The sequence below is a fragment of the Neophocaena asiaeorientalis genome, unplaced genomic scaffold (assembly GCF_003031525.2).
Source record: "Neophocaena asiaeorientalis asiaeorientalis breed wild unplaced genomic scaffold, Neophocaena_asiaeorientalis_V1.1 scaffold235, whole genome shotgun sequence".
Taxonomy (NCBI): Eukaryota; Metazoa; Chordata; class Mammalia; order Artiodactyla; family Phocoenidae; genus Neophocaena; species Neophocaena asiaeorientalis.
In genome coordinates, this window is record NW_020173206.1 from 482,402 (window position 1) to 509,490 (window position 27,089).

A 27,089-nucleotide genomic window follows, 5' to 3' on the forward strand; every position below is an offset into this window, starting at 1 on the left:
AAAAAAAAAAAAAAAAAAAAAAAAATCACAACCTCTAGGGCTGGGACACACGAGTCAGCATTTTCATAAAGCTGGTTCCAATGTATGGACACGATTGGGAACCACTGAGCTAACCAAGTATCTTACAAACTGTCTCCCCGAGAATAGGGTTCTCACTCTGCTTGTCGTTGCTGCACATCACGGTGCCGGGCAGCCCCGATGGACCACCGCAGCTTCCACAGGTGCCAGCCAGACTCTCCCAGGCACAGACACAGTAGCACCGATTTCTCTTTCCCAGCAAGATTTATTAAAGCAGGTGGATGGCTGGGGAGGCCTGGGGTCTCTTGCCATGGGGAGCAATGCCACCCCAGCATCTAGGTCTCAGCAGATCTCAGCAGCCACTGGGTGCAGTTGGGAAGGACAGGCTTAGCACCCAGAAGTGGGAGCCGCCCCAGTGATGGGGAGAACAGGGTGACTGGCCTGGAGCACACAAGCTGGCTTTGGGTGGTCGTGAAAGTGCTCATCTGGGCCCCAGGACCTTGGGTCTCTAGCTCCAAGGTGGTAACGTCGAGCTAGTTTCCTCGGCCGTAAAGTGGGATACAGGGTAATGCCTGTGAGGCTGCTGGGAGACCTGACAGAGGAAGGTTGCTTGGTGGCTGCTATAGCTTACCAGCTCCCAGCCACAGACAGCATCAGGGAGACTGTCGGGTGTCACGCTGCCCTCAGTCTGGAGTGTAGTGCCCACTACACTCCATCGGAGGCTGCCTGGCACCATGATGAGCAGAAAAGAGGTGCTCATCAGTGTTTCGGGGCCTCTGGAGTGCGGAGGGGCCGACAGTTCTGCTGCCCCGGTGGGCAATGATGGGCAGAGACAGGGTGGGGGGACGGCGCCATCAGGCGGTACAGTGTCAATCGTGAACCATCAACACGTGGCCAGAGCTGTCCCCTCACCTGTCTTTTTACACCCACCCCAGGCTCCCTTCCCCGACTTTCTCTGACCCTCTGGGGCTGCCCATTGGCTGATTGGCTCCAGCACACTTAAATGCCAGGATTCCTTCCCCTCGGTGTTCCACAGTGGGCGCTCTGTATGCCCCTGCCCTTCCCTCCTCGTCCATGGGGCAGGGGCTGAAACTTCCTCGTGTGCTCGTCCACCTGAAAGAGGCAGGCAGACTTCTGAAGGGGCCAGCGCCTGCTCCCACAGCTGGGCCAACCTTAGTGCCCTGTGTACCTGGGGCTGCCCTACCACTCCCACCTCTGGGGAAGACAGGACCGCCCTCCATGACAGCTTCCCCCCAGCAGCAGGAACACAGGGAGCCTGCCTCTGGCTGTAACACAGCACTGACCCCTTTGCTCTCTTCCAGTGGCTGGTGGAAGAGTCAGAAAACACCAACAGTTTCCAGCTGGGATTCCTGACCCTCCAGAAACCTGTATCTGACAGTAGCCACCTTTGTCATCTTGGTCGCTGATGCTGGGACTCTTGCCTCTTCCCTAAAGTCAATGTCCCAGAGTCCAGCTTCTGAAAGGGAGACAGTTCTCTTCAACCCTTAGGCACACCCCAAGGCCAATTCTTAGAAGCAGAAACAGAGAGCACCACACACCATCATGCTTAGGTCTCCATCCAGAGCCCAGACACCACGTTTCCACGTGCACAGTCACAGCAGTGAGCCTGGCCAGGCTCTGCCCTACAGGAGGGCAGATGCTCAGGGACCCACAGGGCAGTGACTGCAAAGTCCCCACCAGACCCCCTTGAAGAACAGAAGAAAACAGCCTAAGAGATGTTCATTCTCGTGGATTCCACGGCTGCCCCGTGGGCCCTTTCCCACCGTGGGAGAAGACAAGAGAAAGGTGTGCACGTTGGGGAACCAGGGTGTGAATAGGGACAGGATATGCTCTGCCACTCCCCACGGGGAGGGTCAGGAGGCCCTCAAGCTTTGCTGCGCTCTGGGAGGTGGGGATACCTCATCTGATGTGACAGTGTCTGCTTTGGCCTTCAAAGCTCATCATCATCGCATGTCCTTTTCTTGGTCTCAAAAACACGTAAAGGGGGAGGGCTGGGTAAAAGCATAGCTGGATCTCGTGAGGAGCACAGCAGGACAGTCAGAATGTCGGGTGCAAAGCCCAGCTCTACCACTTAACACACAGGAGACCTCAGACAAATCACCCATCATCTTGAAGCCTCTGTTTCCACACGTGTAATATAAGCAACTTAAGGGTACCTCACAGACTCTCTTTGAGAAGTCAATGAAGTAATGTACTTAAAGCTTTGACGAAATGATAGCTGTTTATTAATGTTATCAACATTAATAACTATGGAATTCAAAGGTGTCCCTATCAGGAATCTCCTCCTTATTCCTGTAGAAGAATGATGAGAAGTGTCATTCAGACACCCAGCTCTGAGCTCCAGAGGCCACCCTGCCCTGACATGCCCACCCTGGAGGTGTCCCCGGTTTCCTAACACTCCGTAATTCTTAGTTACCCAGAAATAGACATGACAGCAAAAGCCAAGTTCCTAATGCAACGAGACTCTGCCACCTGGCTGGGAACAAAGCTCAGCCCCAGAACTGGGGGAGCATCCATCGTGTCCCGTCTTCCGCGGTGACTGGCCTAATTATCCCATGGCAGCTCGACCGTGATGTTACTCACTGGATTCCACAGGGTGGTGGACCCTCTGAGAGGCATCTGATCTGGCAAAGCCATGACTCCCCTCCCATGTAGCCCCATCTTTCTTCCCAAGAACAGTTCCAGCTAAACCTTAAAGCAGCTGCACTAAGGAGCGCCCTGCCCTACAAGATGTGTGAACTCTGGAGTCACAGGGCCACCTCCAAGCCCCAAAGCCTGCTGCCCTTTAGTGAATCTGATGGGGGCAGGGTGTGAACACAGGCACAGGGAGCACAGGCCCCAGGAGGGCTGAGAGGGTCAGGGTGAGGCCTGGCGAGATGCGAGTCAGCCCATGCAAGTCAGGCAGACTTTACAGCCTGTCTACTGGGATAAACCAGGGAAGGTAAGTTGGGCTTGCAGGCTGCCCAGCCGCAGACAGGCCAGGTTGGTGTGGTGAGGGTAACAGTGAGACAGGTAGAGGAAGCTGCGCACACGAGGCAGAAGAGCAAAGATTTAAGACCACGTAGGCAGGCCCTCCTACCACCAATTCCAGCTCTGAAGGTGGGAAAGCTCAACTTGATAAAATGCCGCACTTCTGAAAACCTCGCACACATTACTCTGAGCCCCGAGAGGCTGGAGGTTGGCTCCTTAGCCTCACCAGCCCCGTCCACCCACATGACCTGCTCTCTTGCCTCTTCACTAGAGCCTCCTGGCCACCACCTGCAGCCCCTACTCAGACCCCCTGCATGGGACTTCACCTCTGGCGACCTGTCCCCTGGCCACAGATGATAGGACCAGGGCAGACACTTGGCCAAGTCGAGCCAACCAGGTTGTCAGAGACTAGACCTCGACTGGGTAGCCCAGGGCCCTGGAGCCGGAGGTTCGTATGGTGGCCGGGCCATGTTACAATGTAAAGGCTATGAGACAGGATTTGCAGGTTTGCAGAAAGGCCGGTCTCCAGAGAGAACAGGCAAAGGACAGAGAGGCGGGGGTTGGAGATGGTGCAGCTGGGAAGCAGGGGGAGGGGGGACAGGCTTCCTGACGACTCTACACCCTGCACCCCCCAGGCAGCCTGCTGGGCTCCAGAAGGTCTCTGGGGCCTCAAGATAACCCTTCTTTGTACACAAACACATTGGAAGGTGATCCTGCTCGTGGCCACCAAGGGTCCCTCACGCGTCACTTTGCCAGCAGGCCTGGGTATCCACACCCATCAGTCCCTCTTCCTCTCCCTTCCCACCAGACACAGTCCTGTTCCAGCCCACACCTACACTTGGAGGGTGCCTCCTCCTTAAATACTTAAATGTTCTCCCCACCCGCATCTCTGCCAGCCTCTCCAAGGCCCTCTGCCTTCAAGAGGCCGTTCCCAAGCCCGCCTCCTACCCAGTGCCTCTCTGCTCTCAACTCTCCCATCACCCATGATTGGCCCACACTGCTAACGTTCTGTACCACATTAACTGCTCACCACGTGCACGTGTACAGGTGATTTCTTACAGCGGTTTGTGACTATTCCCTTTCCTCTCTCATAGTCTCATGGTGAGACATCAGCCCACCACGCACAGGAATTTCCTATAGAATGCAGCTCAGGACCATCCTCTCTTGCAACATAAGAACAGTCATTTTGAATGAGATATTTAAAGTTCATTATACATTTTCATCTAGAACGTATAATGAATCAGATAACCTTGTCCTAGTCAGCATGGCCACAGAAGTGTTTTCTTCCTGTAAATTACCAAACTAATTGGTACAACAATTGGTACAAGGATGGACACCTAGCTCAAGACGGGACTCAAAAGCAAGAGCTAAGACTTCCAGGTATGATGGTTTGGGCACTGGGGTGGTAATGTCACATGCTACTGCATCCTCGGAGAGATGAGACACAGCAACAATGAGCAACCATCCCCTCCCATGGCCAGACAAAGTCCTCTGAGCCAACAAGAAGGACAGGGCCATATCGGGTAGAACCACCTTAGGAGAGGGCCCAGAGGGGTTGCAGACCCTGCTCTGGTGGACAAGTTCTAGAAGGACTGGGGGGCTCTGGTTGAAATTCTGAGCCCTGGACACCACCAGCTACTACAGTCGCCACTGTGTCCAGCCTGTGGGTGTGACACCCTGAGATGCCAGCTTCTTCCAGCCCCCAAGCAACCCTCTGAGGGCTCCAGAGCAGCTGAGTCATGGGCTGTGGATGAACCTGTGATACTAGATTTGCCGTCAGTCACAACCCCGCTGGAGAGGAGAAAGTCTGGACTGTGAGAACATGCACCCTTCTCTGGGACCAGGGGTGGACCAGTGAAACCAGGGAAGGCGGGAGTTACTTCCTCCTTTATTACTCAAGAAAGATACCTAATTTCCTTTGGGCTAAAGCTGACATAGGGTTAAATTCCTTCTGCTAACTCTGTTATTCTGTTCAGCAATAGCCAAGTCCTCCATCACCCTCCCAATTCCCCACCCCACTCTCATGCCCCACTGGTCCTCAAGCCCCAAGAAGAGAATCACAAATCCCATTTCTCTTCAGCCAGTTGGCCCTAGAACCGGGCCAAGCACACAGAGGGGTGCTCAGTGGATACCTACTGATGACAAAGATTTAACACCACCCGATATCCCAGTTGGCCTAGATATCCCAGGGTCGAGAGACCCATACAAGGTAGATGCATAGCATCCTGAGAAGGTCAAGTAGGAAGTTCTGCTTTGGGACACAAAGACATACTCCTCAGCTACACTGCCAGGAGATGAACACCCAGGCACGAGGCAGAGAATCCCATTCTTCACAGCCAAATGCTACAGTGAAAACAACAGCATATGTAACAACCAAACAGAAGAGAGTGGAGGAGGAAGAGGAGGCCCAGTGGGGCACATTTTAGAAGCACTGCAATTAGAGCATCGCCTGGCAGGCCTCTCCCGTTTGACATCTCCTAGGGTCTCCATGTGAAAGTCTAATTCCCTGGAATGAGTGCACAAAACGTGACATCAGCAAAACCACAGAAACCTGAGGTCCTTGCTTACAGAGGAAGTTTTCCAGCATGTTTTAAATGCAAGGTTAGAAAGGCAAATAAATGGTAAGAGTTCTGTTTTCTTTATTCAGAGAGCAAGATTTAAATGATAGAACAGCTTAAGCAAGCTTTTACTCCAACTGACCTAAGACTTAGCGTCAAGGAAAGCCATCAGGAGTCTTAACAGCTATTTAACAAAATCCCCAAAGACAACGTCCATTCTCACTGCCCTCAATCCCTTCCTCCCTTTGTGGGGACAGTTGGCAGCCACCATCCCTGGAGCCACAGACTACTTCTGCTGACCCTGAAAATTTGAAGCATAAACAGAACATCCCGCAGGCGAGTGTACATTGCGCTCTAAGGTTTCCATTTTGGGTGAGGGTCTGGTGTGCTCGCCTGGTGTGTTGGCCTCTTTGCAGAAGGGACCGTCAGGGTCAGGCAGGCCCTCAGACCACTTGAAGAAGGAGACACAGCAAATGAGTCAGGGATTCCACCCTCGTTCCCCATACACAACCCACAGGACGCTCTTAAGCTTCTACCGATTCAGTAAGGATGATGGAAAGATTTGAAACTGTGACAGGATTCTACTACAAGTGGAAACCAAAGAACAGCCTGGTCTCTCCTGGGATTTCTTCTGTAAGGAGTCCTAGAAACTTAAGTCACCTTGTCTAAATCCCTACGTGATGCCAAAACAATAATAAAAGATCACTGACTCATTCACCTACTTGACAAGTATCTGAACATCCTTGTGTACCAAGCTCCCCTGGACACTGGGGACCCAGGGGGCCAGACCCCAGGATACTGACCATTCCACCAGAAAGAGGACCTTCCCACCCCAAGAGCTACCTTGCTAAACACTGAGTGAGAAGCACTGCAGCTGGCGGTGACACGCCAGCCCTCAGCACAAGAGAAGTGCACGGTCTTCTTGATGGGTACTTAGTGGGGTTCTGAGATTATGGACACAAACCGCAGCTCTGACTGCCATGTTCTGAGCAGGTGTCCATGACGGGTATTACATGCACCACCTTAGTCCTCATGACAACTTGGAAACCGGGGCTTTTATCGCCTGCATTTTACTCAATGCTAACCTGAAGGTCAGAGAGTAAGGAACTTCTCTCAGCCACACAGCTGGAAGGGGAGAAGCAGATCTGAACCACTGGGCCCTCCAACGTGAGGGGCCCCTGAGTCAAAGGCAGGACTGGAGATCCCTTAGGAAGCAGCGCAGACAGGCAGAGCAGCAAGTGAGTGATTTGGCCCCAGCTGGAAAAAGCAGCTATGGGGTTTTAAAGTAACAACAAACATTGGGGAAGAGAAAGAGGAAATGTAGAATGTGCAGGGTTCGGTTAGGACATGGCAGGGACAGCTGTCTGCATCAAGCTGTCTATGCCAGGAGCTTGCCCACCACCAGCCGACAAGCCACCAAGAGCACAGAGAACTCTCAGCCTGAGCAGGGAGAGATGTGTGGTCAGAAAAGCAGGCTATGCTCCAGAGGCTGGGGCCGAAACCTGGGTGGTGACGTTGGCACCTGCCACCTCCCTCATAGCTGGTTAGGTGGTCAGCAAACGTGGTTCTTTAATCTACTTCCTACTATGTTAAGGGTTCACTGGTCACCAGTGGTATTCTCTGGAAAGGACTTTTCTGAGAAATACAGGGACGACTTCTCAACTCTTCAAAAAATACACTTTCAACCCCAATACAAACCCTCAATGATTAAAGTATTTTAACAAAAGTAACAGTGGCAGCTCTCCTTTCCAGCTAAGCCCTCAGAAGGGTTTCAGTTCGAACTCAAGACCCTCTTGGAACACTGGGGAGGGGGGAAAAGGAGGGCTCAGCCTCCAGGTGAAGCATCAAGCATTCAGGTGACTTTCTAGAAGTTCCTGCAACTGGAAGGAAGCCAATGGTGGTTCCCTGCAGGCCAACCCCAGCCTCTCATCAGCACCAGCTTCTCCACTGCTACCCTGCACAGAGTCAGGCTGAAATGCACCCTTTGGCCAAGGGAAGACCCGGGTCCCACAGGTCACTCACCCTCCATTCTTCACTCCAGCCAAGAGCAAGCGCTGAGTTTTCTTACTGCTGACTAGGAGTAAAACGAGAATGCCTTTTACTAGGAGGAAGAAGTTGTCCGCCAAATAGCAGTGGTGTGTCAGTTTTCACAAGCAGATTAAAGAGCTGGCAAGAAATGTTCAAAACCATGAACAAGAAATCCTGCACCCCGGTCTCCCTTTAAACCCAGCCACACCTGTCACCTCCACATAGACTTGTGTGGGATGGACAATGGAAACCTATCTGCAGGGGGACCCCTCTGCCACCTACACAGAGGGCCCAGGGGCCTCTTTCTGGGATCAGCATCCATCCTACCTATCTTGGAGCTAGGTCTTTCCAGCCATGAAATTAGGACAGGCACTGAAGAGAACAACACTGGACCTAGGTCTGGGACGTGGTGTCTCAACAGGGATTAGACTCCAGCTCGCCAGGAAATTCAAGGCCAGGCCACCAAATGCTTCAGTGTGTCTCAGTTCCCTATGATCTAGATCAGTGTTCCCGTGATTCACAACTACATTGTGAATGTAATTGTTGTGACTCAGACACAACACACCTGCACAGGCAACACAGAACGTGCCTGTGGGAGGCTTCTGTGGGAGGGGCTTCACGTTCTGCAAGTCTGGCCTTTACTCTTTTTTATAAATAAGAAAGTATAAATAATGAAATACATAAAGAGGTGATAGGGATTCCAGGAGGTAACTGAGTTTATTCTTTAAAAGGTTTTCATTTTTCTCCTCTTGAAGTCAAACGGTCTAGGAACCCCTTCTCTGAGCACAGTTCCCAGCACACAGCAGATACTTAGCCGTTGTTAGACACTGAATAAGACAATCAATTCCCGTTCCTTTCCGGCTCAGTACGCTAAGGACTTCTCTCCCTGACACCAGCAGGTCGCTGGTGGTTGTGGCATCAGCACTTAACCCAGGGGGACTTCTTTGAACCCGGGTCCGTATGAAGGTCGGGGGAGTGTTTCCGGTCAAACAGAGCCCATATGGTTCCACCCCACGTGGTCTCCATGAACTCCTCACCCGCTATCCCTTTCCAGAGGAGTGCACCCAAGGAGACTTCAGGCGAGGCAAGGCGGGCCACACCTTCAGACCTCACACCTGTTGCTTGGCCACACGGGATTAAGAAAGAGAGGTAGGGTTGCAACTGAAAGGACACTGAGTCTTCTGCTCACGTTTTAAAGGGGCCCAGTCCGCAGCGATAGAATTTAGATGTAAAAACAACACAAACGAGACCTCAGTCGGCATCCTGACCACCCCCTCACTCTACACATGAGGAAACTGAAGCCCAGAGAAGAGAAGGGAGCAGCTCAGGTCCACGGAACTAGCTGTGCCAGGCTACACCTGGAACGCAATACCCCAATGGGAGTCCTGTGTTCTCACCCTGAGACGCGCAGCCTCGTGGCAGACTGTGCTTCTGAGCTAGAAGGCTGCTACGCTGCTTAAGGGGCTCTGCTTGGTTCTGCCTCAGTGGATCGTTTCTCAAATCTTGGGAGTGGGTAAAAGGGCTGACGGGCTTTATCATGGACCGCAGAGAGAAGGCCAAGCCACGAGACACAGGTGGACCGCCAGCCTCTGGCACACACCCTGTGTCATCCCCAGCTCAACAGCCAGAGACAGCCACTTCTACTCACCGACCCAACGATCACACTTCACAGCCCTCTTCCTCCACCCTCCCACTCCCACCCCCCACTTCCGTCCAACCTCACTACACTCAGACTCTTCCCCTGGGGACTATTTTCTCCAAAACCTAATTGTATGCCACCATCCCTTGGAGAAGCAGCAGGAGTACCAGGCAAACCACTAGCTGCCCAGCCCCTCCCCACCCCCTTCTCTACAGAGTTCCAATTCCTCTCCACTCTGCAGGGGTCCATTCAGGGCTGGATTCTGTGTCACCACTCCCTACCAAGCCCAGAAGGGCTGTCAGGGAGACATTTTAAAATTAAGCTGAAGCAAAATTAATTTTATTTTCTGAATTTCACTATAGTCCCTGAAATACCCGAGCCAAGCATGAGGCTAGGTCCCCAGGGTAAGCTGGAGGCCCCACTCACAGGAAGGAGTAAGTGAGGATACCCAGGTTTTACATTTGGAAAGAAAGAAACCCCAAGGTTTCTTTCCCATGAGGAAAGGGATTGGGTTTCTCTGCATCCATGCCTTCCTGCCTCAGGAAATGCCTAAGGCCAAGATGCAAGTGTGTGGCCACAACAAGGGAGGCCCAATGGACGGAGGGCTTCTCTAAGCCCTGAGGGGCTCAGCTTGGCTGCTTCCTCCACCCAACAGCATGCACCTGGCCCTGCTGTGGTTTTCTTAGGTATAGGACCCCCCCCCTCTCATCCTATGCCCTCCATCTACGGAGCCAGTACCCTCCCCTTCCCAGGGGGCTCAGAGCAGAAGCCACAGCAGTGGAGACAGAAGGACAATGGCCCTGGATTGCAGGACAGGGAGTGGAGGCCACGCACAGGGGGCCTGCTAGAGTCTGACACCAACACAGCATTCACTTCTCTCTGAATGGGAAACAAGAGAGACAACCCACAAGAGACAAGTCACAGAGAACAAATCAAGCAGATGACTGGGGCCTAACAGAGCTGATGCTGCCAAGTGCCCGGACAACGGAAATCAGAGCCCCACTGACAACACGTGGCCTGATGTCCTGCTTACAATCGTGGGAAGTTTCCTAGAGAGGCAGAGCTTATTTAGCAGCAGAGACATACAGAAAATAGATGAGTAAAGGCTCAATTAAAAGGAAGAATAATGGTTTTCTGTGAACTCATAAATGTTTATTTTCCTGGGTCACAGAACTTTCAGAGCCAATTAAAACTCTGTCAACTATGATCTCAAAATACTAAAGGGGAATGCAGTGCAGTAACTGGTACAGAGTAGAAGGTTTGCTGGGAGCGGCGAGAGAGGAGAAATATCCAACACAAAGAACAAAGACAGCGGCTTCGCCTGTCCAAGGATAAAAATGAAAACAAGACCCCCGAACACAGCACCAACCCGGCAGTTGTGGTCCCCAAGGCAGCCTGGCTGGGTGCTGGGGACAGAAACTGGGCAGGACACCAGGATGTCTGGCACAGAGGCAGTGATGGTGAGAGCATGGGAGTGTGGGCCGACCCTCTGGATTTAAGTCACCTGTACGTAAGCCAGTACGGAACTCTGGGTTCAGAGATCTAAGTTTTCTTATCTGCCTGCTTGCTTGAAAATAGGTGAAAATGACTCTCAGACCCAGGCTGTTTCAATTCACCTCTCCCCTCACCTACCTGCCCCTACCTGCCCCTGCCTCCCCTCACTGGAAGGCAATTTCATGGCAAGCTCTTTCTCGGCATAACTGCAGCCTTTGTGTTTCTCTCCTTTTTCTGACTGCAGTCAGCGTCCTCATGTTAGCAAGAAGCTAAAAAAGGCCAGGGTTCATCACCAACTGGATTCTCCTTCTTGGATGTGTGCATAGGGGGTGGTGGCAGGGGATACCTCTAGGGCTTTTCTGCCCACTGGCCTCCAAGACTGGAAGTATCAGGGCCTGTTCACAAGCACATTGAAGCTCAAGAGACACTGGATAGGAGTAGGTATAGCCCACACTAACTCTGAAGGTGGAAATCAGCTCATCCTCCCCTGGGGCTTGGAGTATCTGCCACCACCCTTCATCTTGGAAATTGGATTTACTCACATCTGCAGGTGGGAGATTGTGCTCTCCCACTTTTACCTAAGAAACTAACATCCATACCCTCTGACACACAGTAATGGACAGCCACGGCCGAGAGCTGGAGGAGCAGAGAAGAGGCCTCGCCCTCCCAGAACCAGCCCCACAGCAAAAGTCCCGGATTCATATAAGGGGTGCCATCTGCATCCCAGTGTGCCACGCCCAGTAAAAGGCCCCACTCGCACCTCCTGCTGTGACACTACACCCAGAGTCTCGTCTTCTTTGAAAGCTGCAGTTGGTACCAGGGAGTGTTTAGGAAGGGTGATTCTGCAGAAAACAGACATAAAAGCTGCATGCCGGCCTGTACTGCAGATGAGGCTTGGAAAATGCTGAGCATCCAGCCTGCACCCTGTCTGTTCACAGGGAGGAGGGAGTTGGTTTTCTCCACTCCCACAGTGAGGGGCCAGAGCGATCAACAATTCTTCCCCAGCAATCAATCAAAAGGAAGTCAGGGATCGGGAAGATGGTAGAAGAGTAAGACGCAGAATTCACCTTCCTCCCCACAGATACACCAGAAATACATCTACATGTGAAACAACTCCTACAGAACACCTACTGAACGCTGGCAGAAGACCTCAGACCTCCCAAAAGGCAAGAAAGTCCCCCACGTACCTGGTTAGGGCAAAAGAAAAAAGAATAAACAGAGACAAAAGGATAGGGACGGGACCTGCACCAGTGGGAGGGAGCTGTGAAGGAGGAAAGGTTTCCACACGCTAGGAAGCCCCTTCACGGGCGGAGACTGACGGTGGCGGAGGGGGGAAGCTCCGGAGCCGCAGAAGAGAGCACAGCAACAGGGTTACGGAGGGTAAAGCGGAGAGATTCCCGCACAGAGGATTAGTGCCGACCAGCACTCACCAGCCAAAGAGGGTTGTCTGCTCACCCGAAGGGGCGGGCGGGGCTGGGAGTTGAGGCTCGGGCTTCTGTCGGAGTGCAGGGAGAGGACTGGGGTTGGCAGCATGAACACAGCCTGCAAGGGGTTAGTGCGCCACGGCTTGCCGGGAGGGAGTCCAGTGAAAAGTCTGGACCTGCCGAAGAGGCAAGAGACTTTTTCTTCCCTCTTTGTTTCCTGGTGCATAAGGAGGGGATTAAGAGCACTGCTTAAAGGAGCTCCAGAGACGGGCGCGAGCCGCGGCTAATAGCGCGGACCCCAGAGATGGGCGTGAGACGCTAAGGCTGCTGACTGTGGACTACATGAATAGACAACCAATCATCCCAAATTAAGGAGGTGGACTTAGCAAGATTTATGACTTTTTCCCCTTTTCCTCTTTTTGTGAGTGTGTATGTGTATGCTTCGGTATGAGATTTTGTCTGTATAGCTTTGCTTTCACCATTTGTCCTAGGGTTCTATCCGTCTGTTTGTTTTTTTTACATTTCTTTCTTAATAATTATTTTTTATTTTAATAACTTTAGTTTATTTTATCTTTATTTTATTTTCTTTCTTTCCTTCCTTCCTTCCTCCCTCCTTTCTTTCTTTTCTTTCTTTCTTCGTTCCTTCCTTTCTTCCTTCCCTCCTTTCTTTCTTTCTACTTTTTCTCCCTTTTATTCTGAGCCGTGTGGATGAAAGGCTCTTGGTGCCCCAGCCAGGAGTCAGTGCTGTGCCTCTGAGGTGGAAGAGCCAACTTCAGGACACTGGTCCACAAGAGACCTCCCAGCTCCACAAAATATAAAATGGTGAAAATCTCCCAGAAATCTCCATCTCAACACCAGCACCCAGCTTCACTCAACGGCCAGCAAGCTACAGTGCTGGACACCCTATGCCAAACAACTAGCAAGACAGGAACACAACCCCACCCATTAGCAGAGAGGCTGCCTAAAATCATAATAAGGCCACAGACACCCCAAAACACACCACCAGACGTGGACCTGCCCACCAGAAAGACAAGATCCAGCCTCATTCACCAGAACACAGGCACTACTCCCCTCCACCAGGAAGCCTACACAACCCACTGAACCAACTTTAGCCACTGGGGACAGACACCAAAAACAACGGGAAATATGAACCTGCAGCCTGCAAAAAGGAGACCCCAAACTCAGGAAGATAAGCAAAATGAGAAGACACAAAAAAACACAGCAGATGAAGGAGCAAGATAAAAACCCACCAGACCTAACAAATGAAGAGGAAATAGGCAGTCTACCTGAAAAAGAATTCAGAATAATGATAGTAAAGATGATCCAAAATCTTGGAACTAGAATAGAGAAAATGCAAGAAACATTTAACAAGGACCTAGAAGAACTAAAGAGCAAACAAGCAATGATGAGCAGCACAATAAATGAAATTAAAAATACTCTAGGTGGGATCAATAGCAGAATAACTGAGGCAGAAGAACGGATAAGTGACCTGGAAGATAAAATAGTGGAAATAACTACTGCAGAGCAGAATAAAGAGAAAAGAATGAAAAGAACTAAGGACAGTCTCAGAGACCTCTGGGACAACATTAAATCCAACAACATTCGAATCATAGGGGTTCCAGAAGAAGAAGAGAAAAAGAAAGGGACTGAGAAGATATTTGAAGAGATTATAGTTGAAAACTTCCCTAAGATGGGAAGGGAAACAGTTAATCAAGCGCAGGGAGCACAGAGAGTCCCATACAGGGTAAATCCAAGGAGAAACACGCCAAGAAACATATTAATCAAACTGTCAAAAATTAAATACAAAGAAAACATATTAAAAGCAGCAAGGGAAAAACAACAAATAACACACAAGGGAATCCCCATAAGGTTAACAGCTGATCTTTCAGCAGAAACTCTGCAAGCCAGAAGGGACTGGCAGGACATATTTAAAGCGATGCAGGAGAAAAACCAACAACCAAGATTACTCAACCCAGTAAGGATCTCATTCAGATTTCATGGAGAAATTAAAACCTTTACAGACAAGCAAAAGCGGAGAGAGTTCAGCACCACCAAAGCAGCTTTACAACAAATGCAAAGGAACTTCTCTAGGCAAGAAACACAAGAAAACGAAAAGACCTACAATAACAAACCCAAAACAATTAAGAAAATGGGAATAGGAACATACATATCGATAATTACCTTAAATGTAAATGGATTAAATGCTCCCACTAAAAGACACAGACTGGGTGAATGGATAAAAAAACAAGACCCATATATACGCTGTCTACAAGAGACCCACTTCAGACCTAGAGACACATACAGACTGAAAGTAAGGGGATGGAAAAAGATATTCCATGCAAATGGAAACCAAAAGAAAGCTGGAGTAGCAATTCTCATATCAGACAAAATAGACTTTAAAATAAGGACTATTAAAAGGGACAAAGAAGGACACTACATAATGATCAAGGGATCGATCCAAGAAGAAGATATAACAATTGTAAATATTTATGCACCCAACATAGGAGCACCTCAATAAGGGGGGGTGGGAGGGAGGGAGACGCAAGAGGGAAGAGATATGGGAACATATGTATATGTATAACTGATTCACTTTGTTATAAAGCAGAAACTAACACACCATTGTAAAGCAATTATACTCCAATAAAGATGTAAAAAAAAGGAAGTCAGGGGCATGGGGAAGGAGCTGTGGGGGGAGAACAACACTAGAAAGGGCAGGAGAACATTGTCTTAACTGCAATCAAGTGTGCAAGAACAAGGACACTTATTACGGAAGAAAAATATTTTTTAAATTAATGCTTAGTCTTAGCAGCCTGAATGCCCAACCAACGCAAAAAGAAGCCAGAGCATTTAAGTTCTCTGCAATTTGAAGGTGTCCTCACAGGGACAGGAGTGCAGTCAGCGTCAGGGGCCAACACTTGCAGAAGGGGAACGGGCTGGTCAACCAGGGTAGGATCCTGCTCTCTTAGGCTGACCCCTGGATTTAGGGAGGACAGGAAGCATCCTGACTACTGATACCACTCCTACTACCTATTGTTTTTCCTCAAAGACTCTTATGAGGGCTTCCCTGGTGGCGCAGTGGTTGAGAGTCCGCCTGCCGATGCAGGGGGCACGGGTTCGTGCCCCGGTTCGGGAAGATCCCACGTGCCGCGGAGCAGCTGGGCCCGTGAGCCATGGCCGCTGAGCCTGCACGTCCAGAGCCTGTGCTCCGCAACGGGAGAGGCTACAACAGTGAGAGGCCCGCGTACCAAAAAAAAAACAAAAACCAGACTCTTATGAGACTTCACACACACTGAAAACAAATGGTGTCTGACATCAAAGCATATCTCGGGTCTATAAGCACCAAGGCATACAAAGCTAACAATTTTAAATGGAACCAATATTAATATTTACAGGTATTTAGTGCATGACTAGAAACCATGGGTATGAGCAATTTTGGAAAAGTTCAGTAAGACCAAGAAGGACGCATAAGGCTGTGTAACGGCCACCAACCAATCCCAGAGCCCAGCGGGCGATGGCCACACAGTATCCAGGGCTCAAAGGGGAGGGGACCTGCCCACAAATGTCTGCCCCTCAAGAGGGACGTCCCTAGGGACTGTTATCACATCCCTTCTCACTTTCCTGTTCTCCCCAATATAAAATTCTACCAATATTGATTTTACTACTGTATCTATCTTGGCCAGAGTACTGGGGAAAGGGGGAAAATAAAATATAACTCTATTTCAGAATTTCGATAAGTTGTATCTCTCAGAATTGTCTCCTCTGAATTCAGAATTGCATTAGGATTCTAGATCATGCCCTGCCACTCAGCTCTTTATTAAAGAGGAACTCCACCCAGCTACATTTCTTTTTATCGACGTTTGTAAAATGGTAAACTCCTTGAAGCTATTTCAACTGCGGTCTTTGTACATGAAACAATAATTTAACACAATTCACAAGTGTTATAATTGCTTTAAAAATGTGCAAGCACACACACATTGGTCATTTAATCCTTATTTACCCTTAGGACACTCAAGTAATTGGTATAATAACTTGAAAGGCAAATTAAATCTTCTTAATGCTTTCCAAGTACTTAAAAAAAGCTTAAGTCAATGAATGTTTTGGAAAGTACTACAATCAGGAAGAAAATACACACTGAAACATTTTACCATTTAGTTCCTGGAAAGGTTTTTATTCATTTATTTATTGAGTCTCAGGAAACTGTTGGTTTTGATTCTTTTAGAAAATAAGACTGTCTGAGGAAACTGCTAGAGGAGTTTAATATGGTTTAGGCAGTGAGTTCTGGATATATAAAGAGCTACAATTCAAAGAAGAAACTACCCAGAACCTGTTACACAGAGGACTATCTTGGATGTTGACAAGGTACAAGCTTGGCTTGGCCCACAAACTGCTAACAGATTTGCTGGGGGGACCATTCATGTCCACACCAAAAATGAGCCTGCTGTGCAGGGAGGTATAAAAACTCATTTAAATACATGATAGTCTAATGTGAAATTTGAAAGCACCAAGGTGACAACATGACTAGTACCAAATGTTGAATAAATATCAATTGACTCAAAAACTCAATGAGCCTCTATTTTCCTCTTAAAATTATTAGATGCTGTAAGGAAGAGAAAGATGAAGATGACTTCATCCATATGCTAAAGTACAAATACAAGAGTTAAGAAAAAGATAGGAAAGACTAAGACTAGGAGTTCAGAGAAAGAGATCAAATGTAACCAAGAGTGGTCAAAGAAGACTCTAGGGCTTCCCCGGTGGTGCAGTGGTCGAGAGTTTGCCTGCCAATGCAGGGGACACAGGTTCGTGCCCCGGTCCAGGAAAATCCCACATGCCACGGAGTGACTGGGCCCATGAGTCATGGCCGCTGAGCCTGTGCCTCCAGAGCCTGTGCTCCGCAATGGGAGAGGCCACGACAGTGAGAGGCCCTTGTATCGAAAAAAAAAAAAAAAAGAAGACTCTAGAGAAAAGTTAAGAACCAGAGCTGGGCCTTGGAAGAGGGGCTGATTCAGACTTGCAGAAGAAGGGGACGGCACTGGGGCAGGAGGACCCTAGTGAGTGAGGGCACGGAGGGGCTATGCATCAAGTGTCATCAAGGTCAGCAAACTAACCAGTTACGCTACATGTCCTGCCCGCTCTCTCTAAACATTCAGAGGCTGTCCTAGGTCCTGGGCCCATTCACATTGTCATCATCTCATTTCACAGTTGACAGAGGCAGACCCAACGAGCAGAAGTTACAACACTTCATGAAAACTCAGTCTACGGCAAAGAGAACTGGACGGGTAGGGCGGTTGTTCCGGCCTTTGGGAGTCCACAGAGGCATCACTTCCTTTTCCCGAAGCAGTTAAATTCCCGAACCTGGGAGACAATGGCATCTCCAGGCCTCTATCCTAATGGGGTGAAGCGGGGAACACAACACCACCCCCAAACAAAAAAAAAGCCTCATTTCTTCAGAATGAGCATCATCTACTCTTTCTTCGGTACACAAAGAATTAGGGTGGTAACAACTAAAATAAAGAGACCCTAGGTTGATATCAACTTACCTTCAATTTACCTCCAGCTAAATCCCACCATAATAGGCTTGACTCTTTTAATTGAAATAAGTGATTTAAAACAGTGGGCCAATGAGCCCTGAAAGTAAGAGCACTAAATACACATAGCTGTGTGTCTGCCTGCTTGCTTTGCTATTAAATATTCAACAATATATTGATAGGACTTAAACGATCATTTTCCCTCTGTATGGATATGAGTATAACGATTGAACGATTCCCATTGGGAAATGCTGGGCTCGCTAGCAAGTCAGCCTTCAGACTCTTTCCCAAGAACATTAAGTTGTGTCCTTCATGGATTTAGATGGGAGAGACAGTGTTTCTGTTTAGTCATCTGCTCGCCACAAAGGGAAGCCACAGTGACTTCAGCAGGAAAAGAGTACACATTAAATTACTTCTGTAGCTCCCTGAAGATTAAGGCCTGTAGCTTTGGGATTGCGTTACAATTAAGTAATAATGAAAGAGAAATCGTGTCTTTTGCTCAAATAACGCATTAATCCTACCATATAGTGTGTATCGTTATTCACTCTCCAGGTAACGTTGACTTTTGGGGGTGATTTTTCTTCCTCATTCCACAGGGCAGGAAGCACGCACAGAGAAAAGGAGAAGGGGAGGCACCACGGAAGACAGTGGCAGTTAAGATGCCCTGGAAAGCTCTCAGGTAAGAATTAGTATTCATCACGTCATCAAGAAAATCCTAGGCGGTTTTATTGAAAGGGTGTAGTCATTGCTCAAGGTTCAGCATGTACAAAAAAATCAGCACGTGCAGAAAATCTACATCCCTCATGAGCCCCAAATTCATGAGGCCTACTACCTGAGCAGGGCTGGTTGCAGTTTACGACTCCTTTTCACGACTTCAGACCAGAGTTCACTAAGCAATTAGCAGGATAGCAAGACTCTCCCGGGAGGTATTTGAGAACAAGTTTTTCAAGCACTTTAGAAGCATTTATATATACCTAACATGCCATTAATCATTCTTACCTGTTCATTAAGGCTGTCTCCCTTAGGACCTCTACTCTCCAGTTCTTACTCAGCCTGGTTCTTGTTATCTATATAGCTGAAAAGAAGTCTATTTCCTTTATAACATATTTTTTAATTAAAAGACTTCATTAATTCACATGGGTGTGCTCCACCAATGAGTCAGCACTTTCAGAGTGCTATTAAATATACACAAAGGCCGTTCTCTGCTGGGTCTGTGTGGAAGACAAAACATGCAACCATAGCTTGATCTGGGGATACATTTTTGGCACTGGAGAGATTTTAGACCATTACTTAACAGCATGATATAAACCTCCTGTCCTTATCAACACACATGGCTTCCTTCTGTCCCCTACCAAAAAGGGGGCAGGATTTTAATTTTCACTGCAATCTACTTGATAAAAACTAAAGGTGGAAAGAAATTAGATACTCTAACATTGAAAAGCAATGAGTTTTAAATGGCATGTCAGCCGTGACGTGACTATACCTCTTCCCGGGACTCTCCCACACCCATGTTCAATCCTCTGCTGGTTCCTGGGTTCATCCACCCCAGCGCAGCAGGCAGGGAGGCTCCAAGCAGTGTGAGATGCAGCCAAAAGCATCCTGGTTTCATTTTGTTGAGTCTGTTGAGAAAATGACAAACACTCAGAACTAAGTGCCGCAAAGTGTAAACATGTCAAGGCGTAGTTCGTGAGTAGCTGTGCTCCAGAATCAGATAAATCCGAGTTTAAATTCTGGCACCAACCGTTCTGCTTTCCTGTGGAGAAGTTATAATACTTTGGAGCCTAAGTTTATTCACCTCTAAAATGGGGTCAGAATATGTACCCAATAGCACTGCTGTGAGGACTGAAGGAGGCAGGGCTGGCACATAGTAAGAACTCTAGAAATGCTAACTGGTATGTAGAAACCCACTTGAAATGCACCCGCCACTACATCTGCAAGAACAAATGAGGGTGAGAAGGTGGAGGCACCTCTGTTAGGTTACCCTATGTCCACGCTTCTGTTTCCTCAGGAAGTATTTGCAGCTGGGCACACGAGTGCTCAATAAATGCTGACGAGGAATCGTGTTAAACCTGTAGCACTCCTGTTTGTAGATGATGCCTCAGTTAACAAGATAGGGAACTCCAAGACAGCATTAAAGGGTCTACTATTTTTATTTTTGCTTCAAGACCAGTCCTTGTAGTAGAATCCCAGGATCCAATGGATAAGAGGATTTCTGTAGCATTTAAGATATTTCCTGAGACTCACTTGATAGATTGTCTAAGAAATGGACAGTTGAAAGTAATCAAAGAATCACATGGATGAAAAAAAACTACGGGTCAGCTATAATAAAAATTCAACTCCCTAACATATGCTGGGCATTGTGTTAAGAGGACAAAGACACAGACTGGTGCATTTGTCCAATTAGCTGTACTTTTTAAGGCTTCCACTGTGAACATATTCCAACCTTAATTTCAGTATCTCTAAGAAACATATCCAGATAGAACTCATCACGCAGTGTTTAGAACTCTTACTCAAGGAAACTTGAAGAGTTATTAATTTCTGTGAGCACCATACAATCCAGTGCTTAACTGCATGTGGTCCACACTGCATCCTGCTCATGGCTGGGGAGATGAAAACACACAGAGCTCCTTGGAGGCCAGCACCCCCATCACTTGGCTTAGGACTGGTCATGAGCAGGTGTCCGAGTCAGAGATGATTAGCTGCTTGAGAGACCTTACAGCCTGTTTGCGGGGTCCACCCGTGCTCACCCCCAGAGCCAACAGCTTTGAAGGATCCCTGCGGTACACAAGGGGAGGTATCAAATGATCACTAGCGCTGATGCCAGGGCTGCCAAACAAATACACTCCTGCCACATTCCAGGTTTCCTTTGGCTGCCTTCCATACCCAAATAAAGCTGCTGCTCCAGATTTGCTTTATGTCCCCAACTTGAAACAGAAATGCCCACAGGAAAGCGAAGTCAAACTAAACATTGTAGGCATATAACACTGGCCTGTGAAAGGCAAGGTTCTAAGTTATGACTATCTTTTAAGAGAAGACATCTCTTTTTTCTTTTTCTCTCTTTTTTTTTTTTTTTTTTAAAGAGTCCACAGGCTCCTACTCCTACCTCTGTTGCTTCGGCCGTTCATCTTTGACATCTGGAGGGAAAGCTAGAGTTACTGGGGAAACGATCCGAGTGGCTAGTAAATACAACCTGAAGGTCATGGTCTCAGCACAGTCGGCACCAGCTCCTCCCTCTGAAGAAGGCAGAGTGGAGCAGAACGCTGCAGCATTACCAGCAGCCACCCAGCGCTACGCTCCCTGTCTGGGGCTCCAGCTAGGGTGTGTGTTCTTACAGGGATGAGGAGAGAAAAATCACATTTGGGACTAAAAGAGAATAAAAATGACTTCCCTAACTGCAACCAGTTTTTCTAAAAATAAATAGGGCAACTCCCTACTCCCCATAAATTATTCTCTTCTGAACACAGAGCCATCCATGTTCCAGAGACTGCAGAAAGCAGTTGCTGGATTTTCGGAATTTTTTTTAAACCAGCAAGAGTAACTCAAGCTAGAACTAGAAAGACACTGTTTCCTACTCTACTTTTATTAATTCTTCCCTACTTATCCACCAACAACCAGTGCTCATGGAGTGAGCATATATATAAAAGGTCTTCTTCTCTCCCTTTTCATGCCTTCAAGCCCAAATAAACTAAAAACAGCAAGATAATCAAAACTTACTCTAGATAATGTACAGATGTCAATCCCTGGAGTTATGAAATATTTGAGCCACAATATCTAGTATTTAGTTTTCATTTTGCCTAGTAATCCAAGACCAATTATTTTGGATGTTTTATTATTAATGGATAATATCAGAAAAAATTCTGTTCATTTCAATTGTTTTGGGAAGCGCCAAATCACTTCATTTAAGAGGGTGTGCCCAGACCTCTGGCATTAAACCAGCTGTTCTGAGATGTGTTTCAGGAAGCTGAACTGCAGCCCTACTGCACCTGGAGTCATCTCTGGTTTTGTCTGGTTTGTGTTGAGAGTTCTGTAGGATTTCATTGGATGACAGGGAAACACACGAGCCAGGCCAACTACTGAAATATTCCTAGGCAGCCTCTCTGTAAAGTTTATTTCAGCTTGGCCACCACTAGATCAAACTTCATTTGCACGGCAGATGAGTCTGAGATGTCATTTTATACTCATGGTGACTGACAATTCATTCCGTCTAAGCAACAACAGTCTTAAAATTTACAACCCAAGTTTTATGACAGTTCGGTTCATAAAAAAAGAATACTGCGTCTAAATCAATTTTGATGGTCTGTCTAATAACCAAATAGAGACTATCTATTTGATTAACACGTATAGCAATTACTATGTGTCAGGCACTGTTCTAAATGCTTCATAGGTATTAACTCATAATCCTCATTTCTACTCCGTGAGGAGGGCGATGATTATCCTCTAGTCAAATGACAGAGGAAATGGGTCACAGAGAGGGTTAAATACCTTGCCAAGGCTGCATGGCAAATAAATTGCAGAGGTGGGACTCCAAGACAGCCAGGTGGACTTGGTGTCTATACTCTTAAACCCCATCCCCTGCTGCCTCTTGATACTTAGAAATATTTTATTTGGATGAATGGTTGGTTTTAGATGGGGAAACATCTATGTACAGCAAGATTAGAGGCCATGAGCCCCAAGTCTCTCCTCTACCAGATGCCAAGAGCTGTGTTCCTCCAGCTTTCATGGCTCCGAGCAAGGCCGGAGGGGGAAGCCAAGCTGCCCCCCTCCTACACTTCACCCAGGACGGGGCCACTCAGCATGCTCTCCCTGGCCTTCCTTGGTGCTGCCTTCACTGGCCAAGAATGTGGTTGAAATAAAGAAACCATGAGGAGATACAAAGGATACCAGGCATCAAGAGTACCCTTTAGCTCATGGGCAACACCAACCAGCCTGGTAGACAGTCACTTTGGGCAAAGAGGACCTGTTGGAAGATTACTCATCAAATTCAAATAGCCCTACTGGCCCTCAGATGGAAGAAAATACAAGAATCTCCCTGTCAAAGAAACGGGAAGGTACCACTAATAAGGTCACAAACCCTCTTTTTCAACCTAGAGCTCCTTTTGAAATCAATTTAGGTTTATAAGCTTCATTCAATCCATGCTAGAGTCCCAAGATTGGTTATAAATCTACCTGAGATTGTTCTCATAAAAGACCTGGAACTACCTTTCCTTTCAAACAACTCGTAAGACACAATCACTTGATATTTAAGACATCTCGTTTCCAAGAGAAGTACTTCACTGCTTCCTCTGAGGTTTCCCAGCTGAGCCTCATGTTTCCCCATGCTCAGGAGAATCAGGTGCCAGGCTGGCCACTGCACAGACAGGACACCAAAGGCCTGGAAGGTGGAGGAATTCACCCAATGTATGAAGCCAACTCAGTAGCCAAACCTAGACTAAAACTCAAGCATCCTGACCCCTAGGCAATTGTTTTGTTTCTAACATAATCACAAATTTATGGATGGAATATGTATGCATTCTCTGTTTAGACAGACTGATTTTGCTTTTTTTAGTTCAAGATGGGCCCCATTAGATCATATACCCCCTTGCTGTGAAAACCACAGGATTTTCTGGTGCTATAAGTTGATATCATGCTATTATTTATTTGTACTTAAAATTATAGAGGTACGACAAATCTGTAGAATGTAACATTCCAAATACTGACTTGTTTTTTGAAGGAAGTTGAAAAACTGTGACCTAAGAATGCAAATGACCAGGGAGAAATTGGTATGAATATGTAAACTCCAAATCTACCCCACCAGAGAACATACAGCAGCATGTAAGCTGTCTTTAGTGAACAGTGTCAAAAGGCAAAGAGAAGCACAGGCATGAGTACAAACTTCTCTTTCCTCCTCCAGGAATCAGCCCTGTTTGGGAAGAATGGGAATTCTGACCCTTGGAGCTTTTGGGAAAGCTATTCACTGGTTCGTTCTCTCTCATCCTCTCTCAGAATATGGTGACATTACCAGACCAGACACTATGGAATAGTCACACGGAAATGGCTTCTCTTTGTAACAGACAGGACCAGAAATTATGAAGATGATTTGGCAGAACTAAGCAACACCACCCATCCTTGAAGAGAATGGTAAAGTCTGTGATTTTGAGGCACCTGAATTTCTAACCTAATTGAAAAGTGTATGCTCTAGCCAATTACTTTTAGGTGCATTGCATTTTACACATGTGATGTTGGCAATCAACAAATAGGAACCAATTGGGGACCACCAAAATCCTACAGTTCTCTTCTGTATGCCTGCCCAATGTTCAAAGAGAAAAAAAAGGCATATCAACTCCAACCTAAAACCAGGAAGCTGTATGCTAATTTCTTCTGCAAGGTTTAGGACCCCAGTTTTGATTTGTGATGTTTTAGGAAAAAAGGAAAGGGTTCAAACTTCCTAAAATAATCTCTAAAACACCAATCCAGGGAAATTAGGCATGGAAACATATGAAGCCAACCCTGAAGCAATCCATAATGAAGTTATATTGCATTTCCTATTAATTATCTACTTGGTATCTTTGGTTAATTGTTCCAACATTTGATAAATTTGATATCTAAATTAGTCTATGTGCAATGTGTAAATCTATGACATTCCTATTTACTATGAAGTTAACACACAGAACCCTCACCCTTCCAACATTCAGATTATGCCTCCTAAGTACCATGTTCGCTCCACTGTAGTTCTATTTTACTTGAAGTTGCATGCCTTGTGTTATGCACCAAGATAGAAAATGTAAGGAAAGATGTGTTACTGAAATAACTGCCTAATTTGATTAATTAGTAAGCACAGAGCAACACAAGAAAGTTGAGTTTGCAAAGAAATACCAAAAAAAGCAAAGTGGCAATTAAGGAGATTTTTAGGAAATTCTGACTAGTCAATGACAATTTCTGAAATGTAATGTTGTCAAACAAAAGCTCACATCATGAAGATCACTAAAAAAAAAAAAAAAGAAAGAAAGAAAAAGGCTGCAGCCCTTAGAAGAAGAATCCTGAGTGACTGGCAGGTCAAGGTAGAAAAATCCAACCTACCACTCCAGGACACAGCCAAAATGATAAAAGTTCTCACCATACCCAGAACAAGCTGGCCCCTCTCTGGAACAAAAAGCCTTCCTGGAACTGACAACAATTGAGGGTGGACAAAAAATTTGAAGAGAGAAAAATCCATTGGAACAACTTTCATTAAGCAATTTTAATTCATTACATCAAAGACTATTTTCTTGCACAACCTTTGGCTCTGTCTGAAGTCTTTGGAGAGACGGGCTTTTTCCCTAGCATGGGAAGAAAGTGAACATTCATCTCAGTGCGTTTAAACAGAAATAAACTAGTAATGCTGCAGTGTCTTCTCACAAAACTAAGATGGAAAGCAGACATGTGCTCTGTGGAGCATCGGCTCAGGTCTTCCATTAGAGTTACTGCCTGAGGGCTGCTGAGCCTCTGGGGTCAGAGAAGCCGTATCCCTCACTCCCTTGAGCATTTGCTTCCCAGGTGAGCCCTCCACCTGACCACTGCCCAGACCCAGAGCCTGTCTGGGCCATTCCAGGATTAAAAGGACACTGTTAAAAGTCATCTCTGGCTTTCCCCTAACCTGATGATAGGAAAATAACTCGGGACTTTTGAGAAAAGTCCGAATTTCTTCCCGATCCCTTTTCTCCCCTCTCGGATTGTGTGATAATCAAAATGTGCACCAAGAATGGGCTTAAGTTACCGCGCCCCTTCTACTGAAATTCTGTTTCTGTTTGGCTCAGAGAATGTGGACGGATGTTTGCGTCTCAGGAGCCCATCTAGTACCATTCCTGGTGCACAGGCTTGCAACAAATTCACTAAGGGAACAGACCAAAGCTACCGGCTCCGCTCGCCAGAAACCTCGGCGGAAGCGACACCTAGAGGGGAGCGGAGGAGAGGCTGCGGAAGCGCTATTCATCAATGTCGGCGACAGTTATCAGGAGAGAGGTCGTCTGGACAGCGCATGTGGGACCAACTCTCTGGGCTAGACGCAGACCTAGAGGGCCCAACTCTGCAGGTCCCCAGGAACTTACATAGACGGACACGCTGCACGGGATGCTCGCCACGTTCTGGGCATGGTGAGAAACCCTACTGCTCCAGCAGGTTTCTGTTCCTGCAAGAGGGGCGGGCGTCGAAGTCCTCAGGTGGCAGGCCTCAAGCGAACTCGCTCGGGGCACCGCTTTGTCAGTTGAAGGGAGCCCCGAAGGCTCGCGCCAAGCTCTTCCCCAAACTCGAGGCCACACGCGCACCCAAAGCGGATAGCTCTGCCTGCTTCGCCTAAGTCCCCCCGAAACTTGGAACAGGTCTTTTGCTGGCGCCAAGAGGAGTGGAGATCACCCACATTACAAGCTGTTAGGACCAAGCCCCCTGCCTGAACATCCCCCCCAAACAAATTGCCCACTAGTGATTTCCCAACAAATAACACCGGCCGCTTGCTTGGAACAACGACCGGCCCGACCGAGCAGAAGGAGAGCGGCGGGCTTGCCGGAGCCTAGTGGGGTCCCGGGTCCTTCCCGCCTCCTCCGCGAAGCCCAAGCGCTCAGCCCCGGACGCGGCGGCCCTCGGGGTTGAGAAGGCCACGCCGGGCGCCGCGGGCCCTTCGGGCTGCAGCGAGCAGACACAAGTTTCCCCGCAAAGCTGGAGGAAAGAGGTAGTGAGGACGCCCGCCTCGCGCCCCAGCCCGGGGCCAAGGGCACGAGTCCGAGCCCAGGTGCAACCGCTCTCCCGTCTCGCCGAGGCCGCTCGGGGTCCAGAACACAAGAACGGCACCTGAAGGGTCTCGGAGCCCAGCGCCCGCTTCGGGCTCGGCTCAAGTGGTTCATGCGCGGTGCTCTGCGCGCAAGCCCGGTCACTCCGGTCCCCACTGCAGACCCAGGCCACACGCCTCGGCTCCCCAGCCTTTACCCCGAGTCCTGGCTCCGGCCGGGGTAGCCCTGCCCAGCCCGGGTCGCGGGGTCCCGTGCCTGCCTCCCGGCAGGCGGGCAAACTTGGCTCACCAGGCGCGGCGGTGAGGACTAGCAAGCGCCCGGCCGGGCCCTGCAGGGAAACGCGGGGCCGCGAGCGCTAGTACCCCAGCGGGGCGCAGCGGGACCGGTTGGCGGCGGCGGGGGCGGCGGCTTGGCACCCTCCCCACGGCCGCTCCGAAGCTGCGCCCGCGTACCTGAGGCGGCCGGGGGCCGAGGGGAAGACCAGGTGGCCGGACTCGGAGGGCGAGAGGGAGCGCCCCGTGGTGGCAGCGGAGACCCGGTCCCGCGTCCTTCGGTCGGTCTCTCTGGCTGTCGGCGGGTCCTGGGCGCGCTGGAGGCTGTCGGGGCTCCAGCTCTCTAAGCCGCCGCGGCCCGCTGCTGTGGCACCACCGCCGCGGCTGCCCTATTTCTGCCGC

General features: G+C 48.5%; 1 protein-coding gene across 4 annotated transcripts in view; it reads right to left on the minus strand.

Moving 5' to 3' along the window:
- FSTL4 (follistatin like 4) overlaps positions 1–27,042 on the minus strand; it is a 432,333-nt gene extending 405,291 nt beyond the window's left edge. For all 4 annotated transcript variants that reach the window (XM_024744975.1, XM_024744976.1, XM_024744973.1 and 1 more), the window contains exons 1-2: positions 26,868–27,042; positions 19,161–19,296 (exon numbers count right to left, since the gene is read on the minus strand). In XM_024744975.1, coding sequence (XP_024600743.1) covers positions 19,161–19,286 — 126 coding nt within the window. In that variant the 5' untranslated portion in view covers positions 19,287–19,296; positions 26,868–27,042. The remainder of the gene's footprint in view (positions 1–19,160; positions 19,297–26,867) is intronic.
- Between the last annotated feature and the right edge of the window lie 47 nt (positions 27,043–27,089).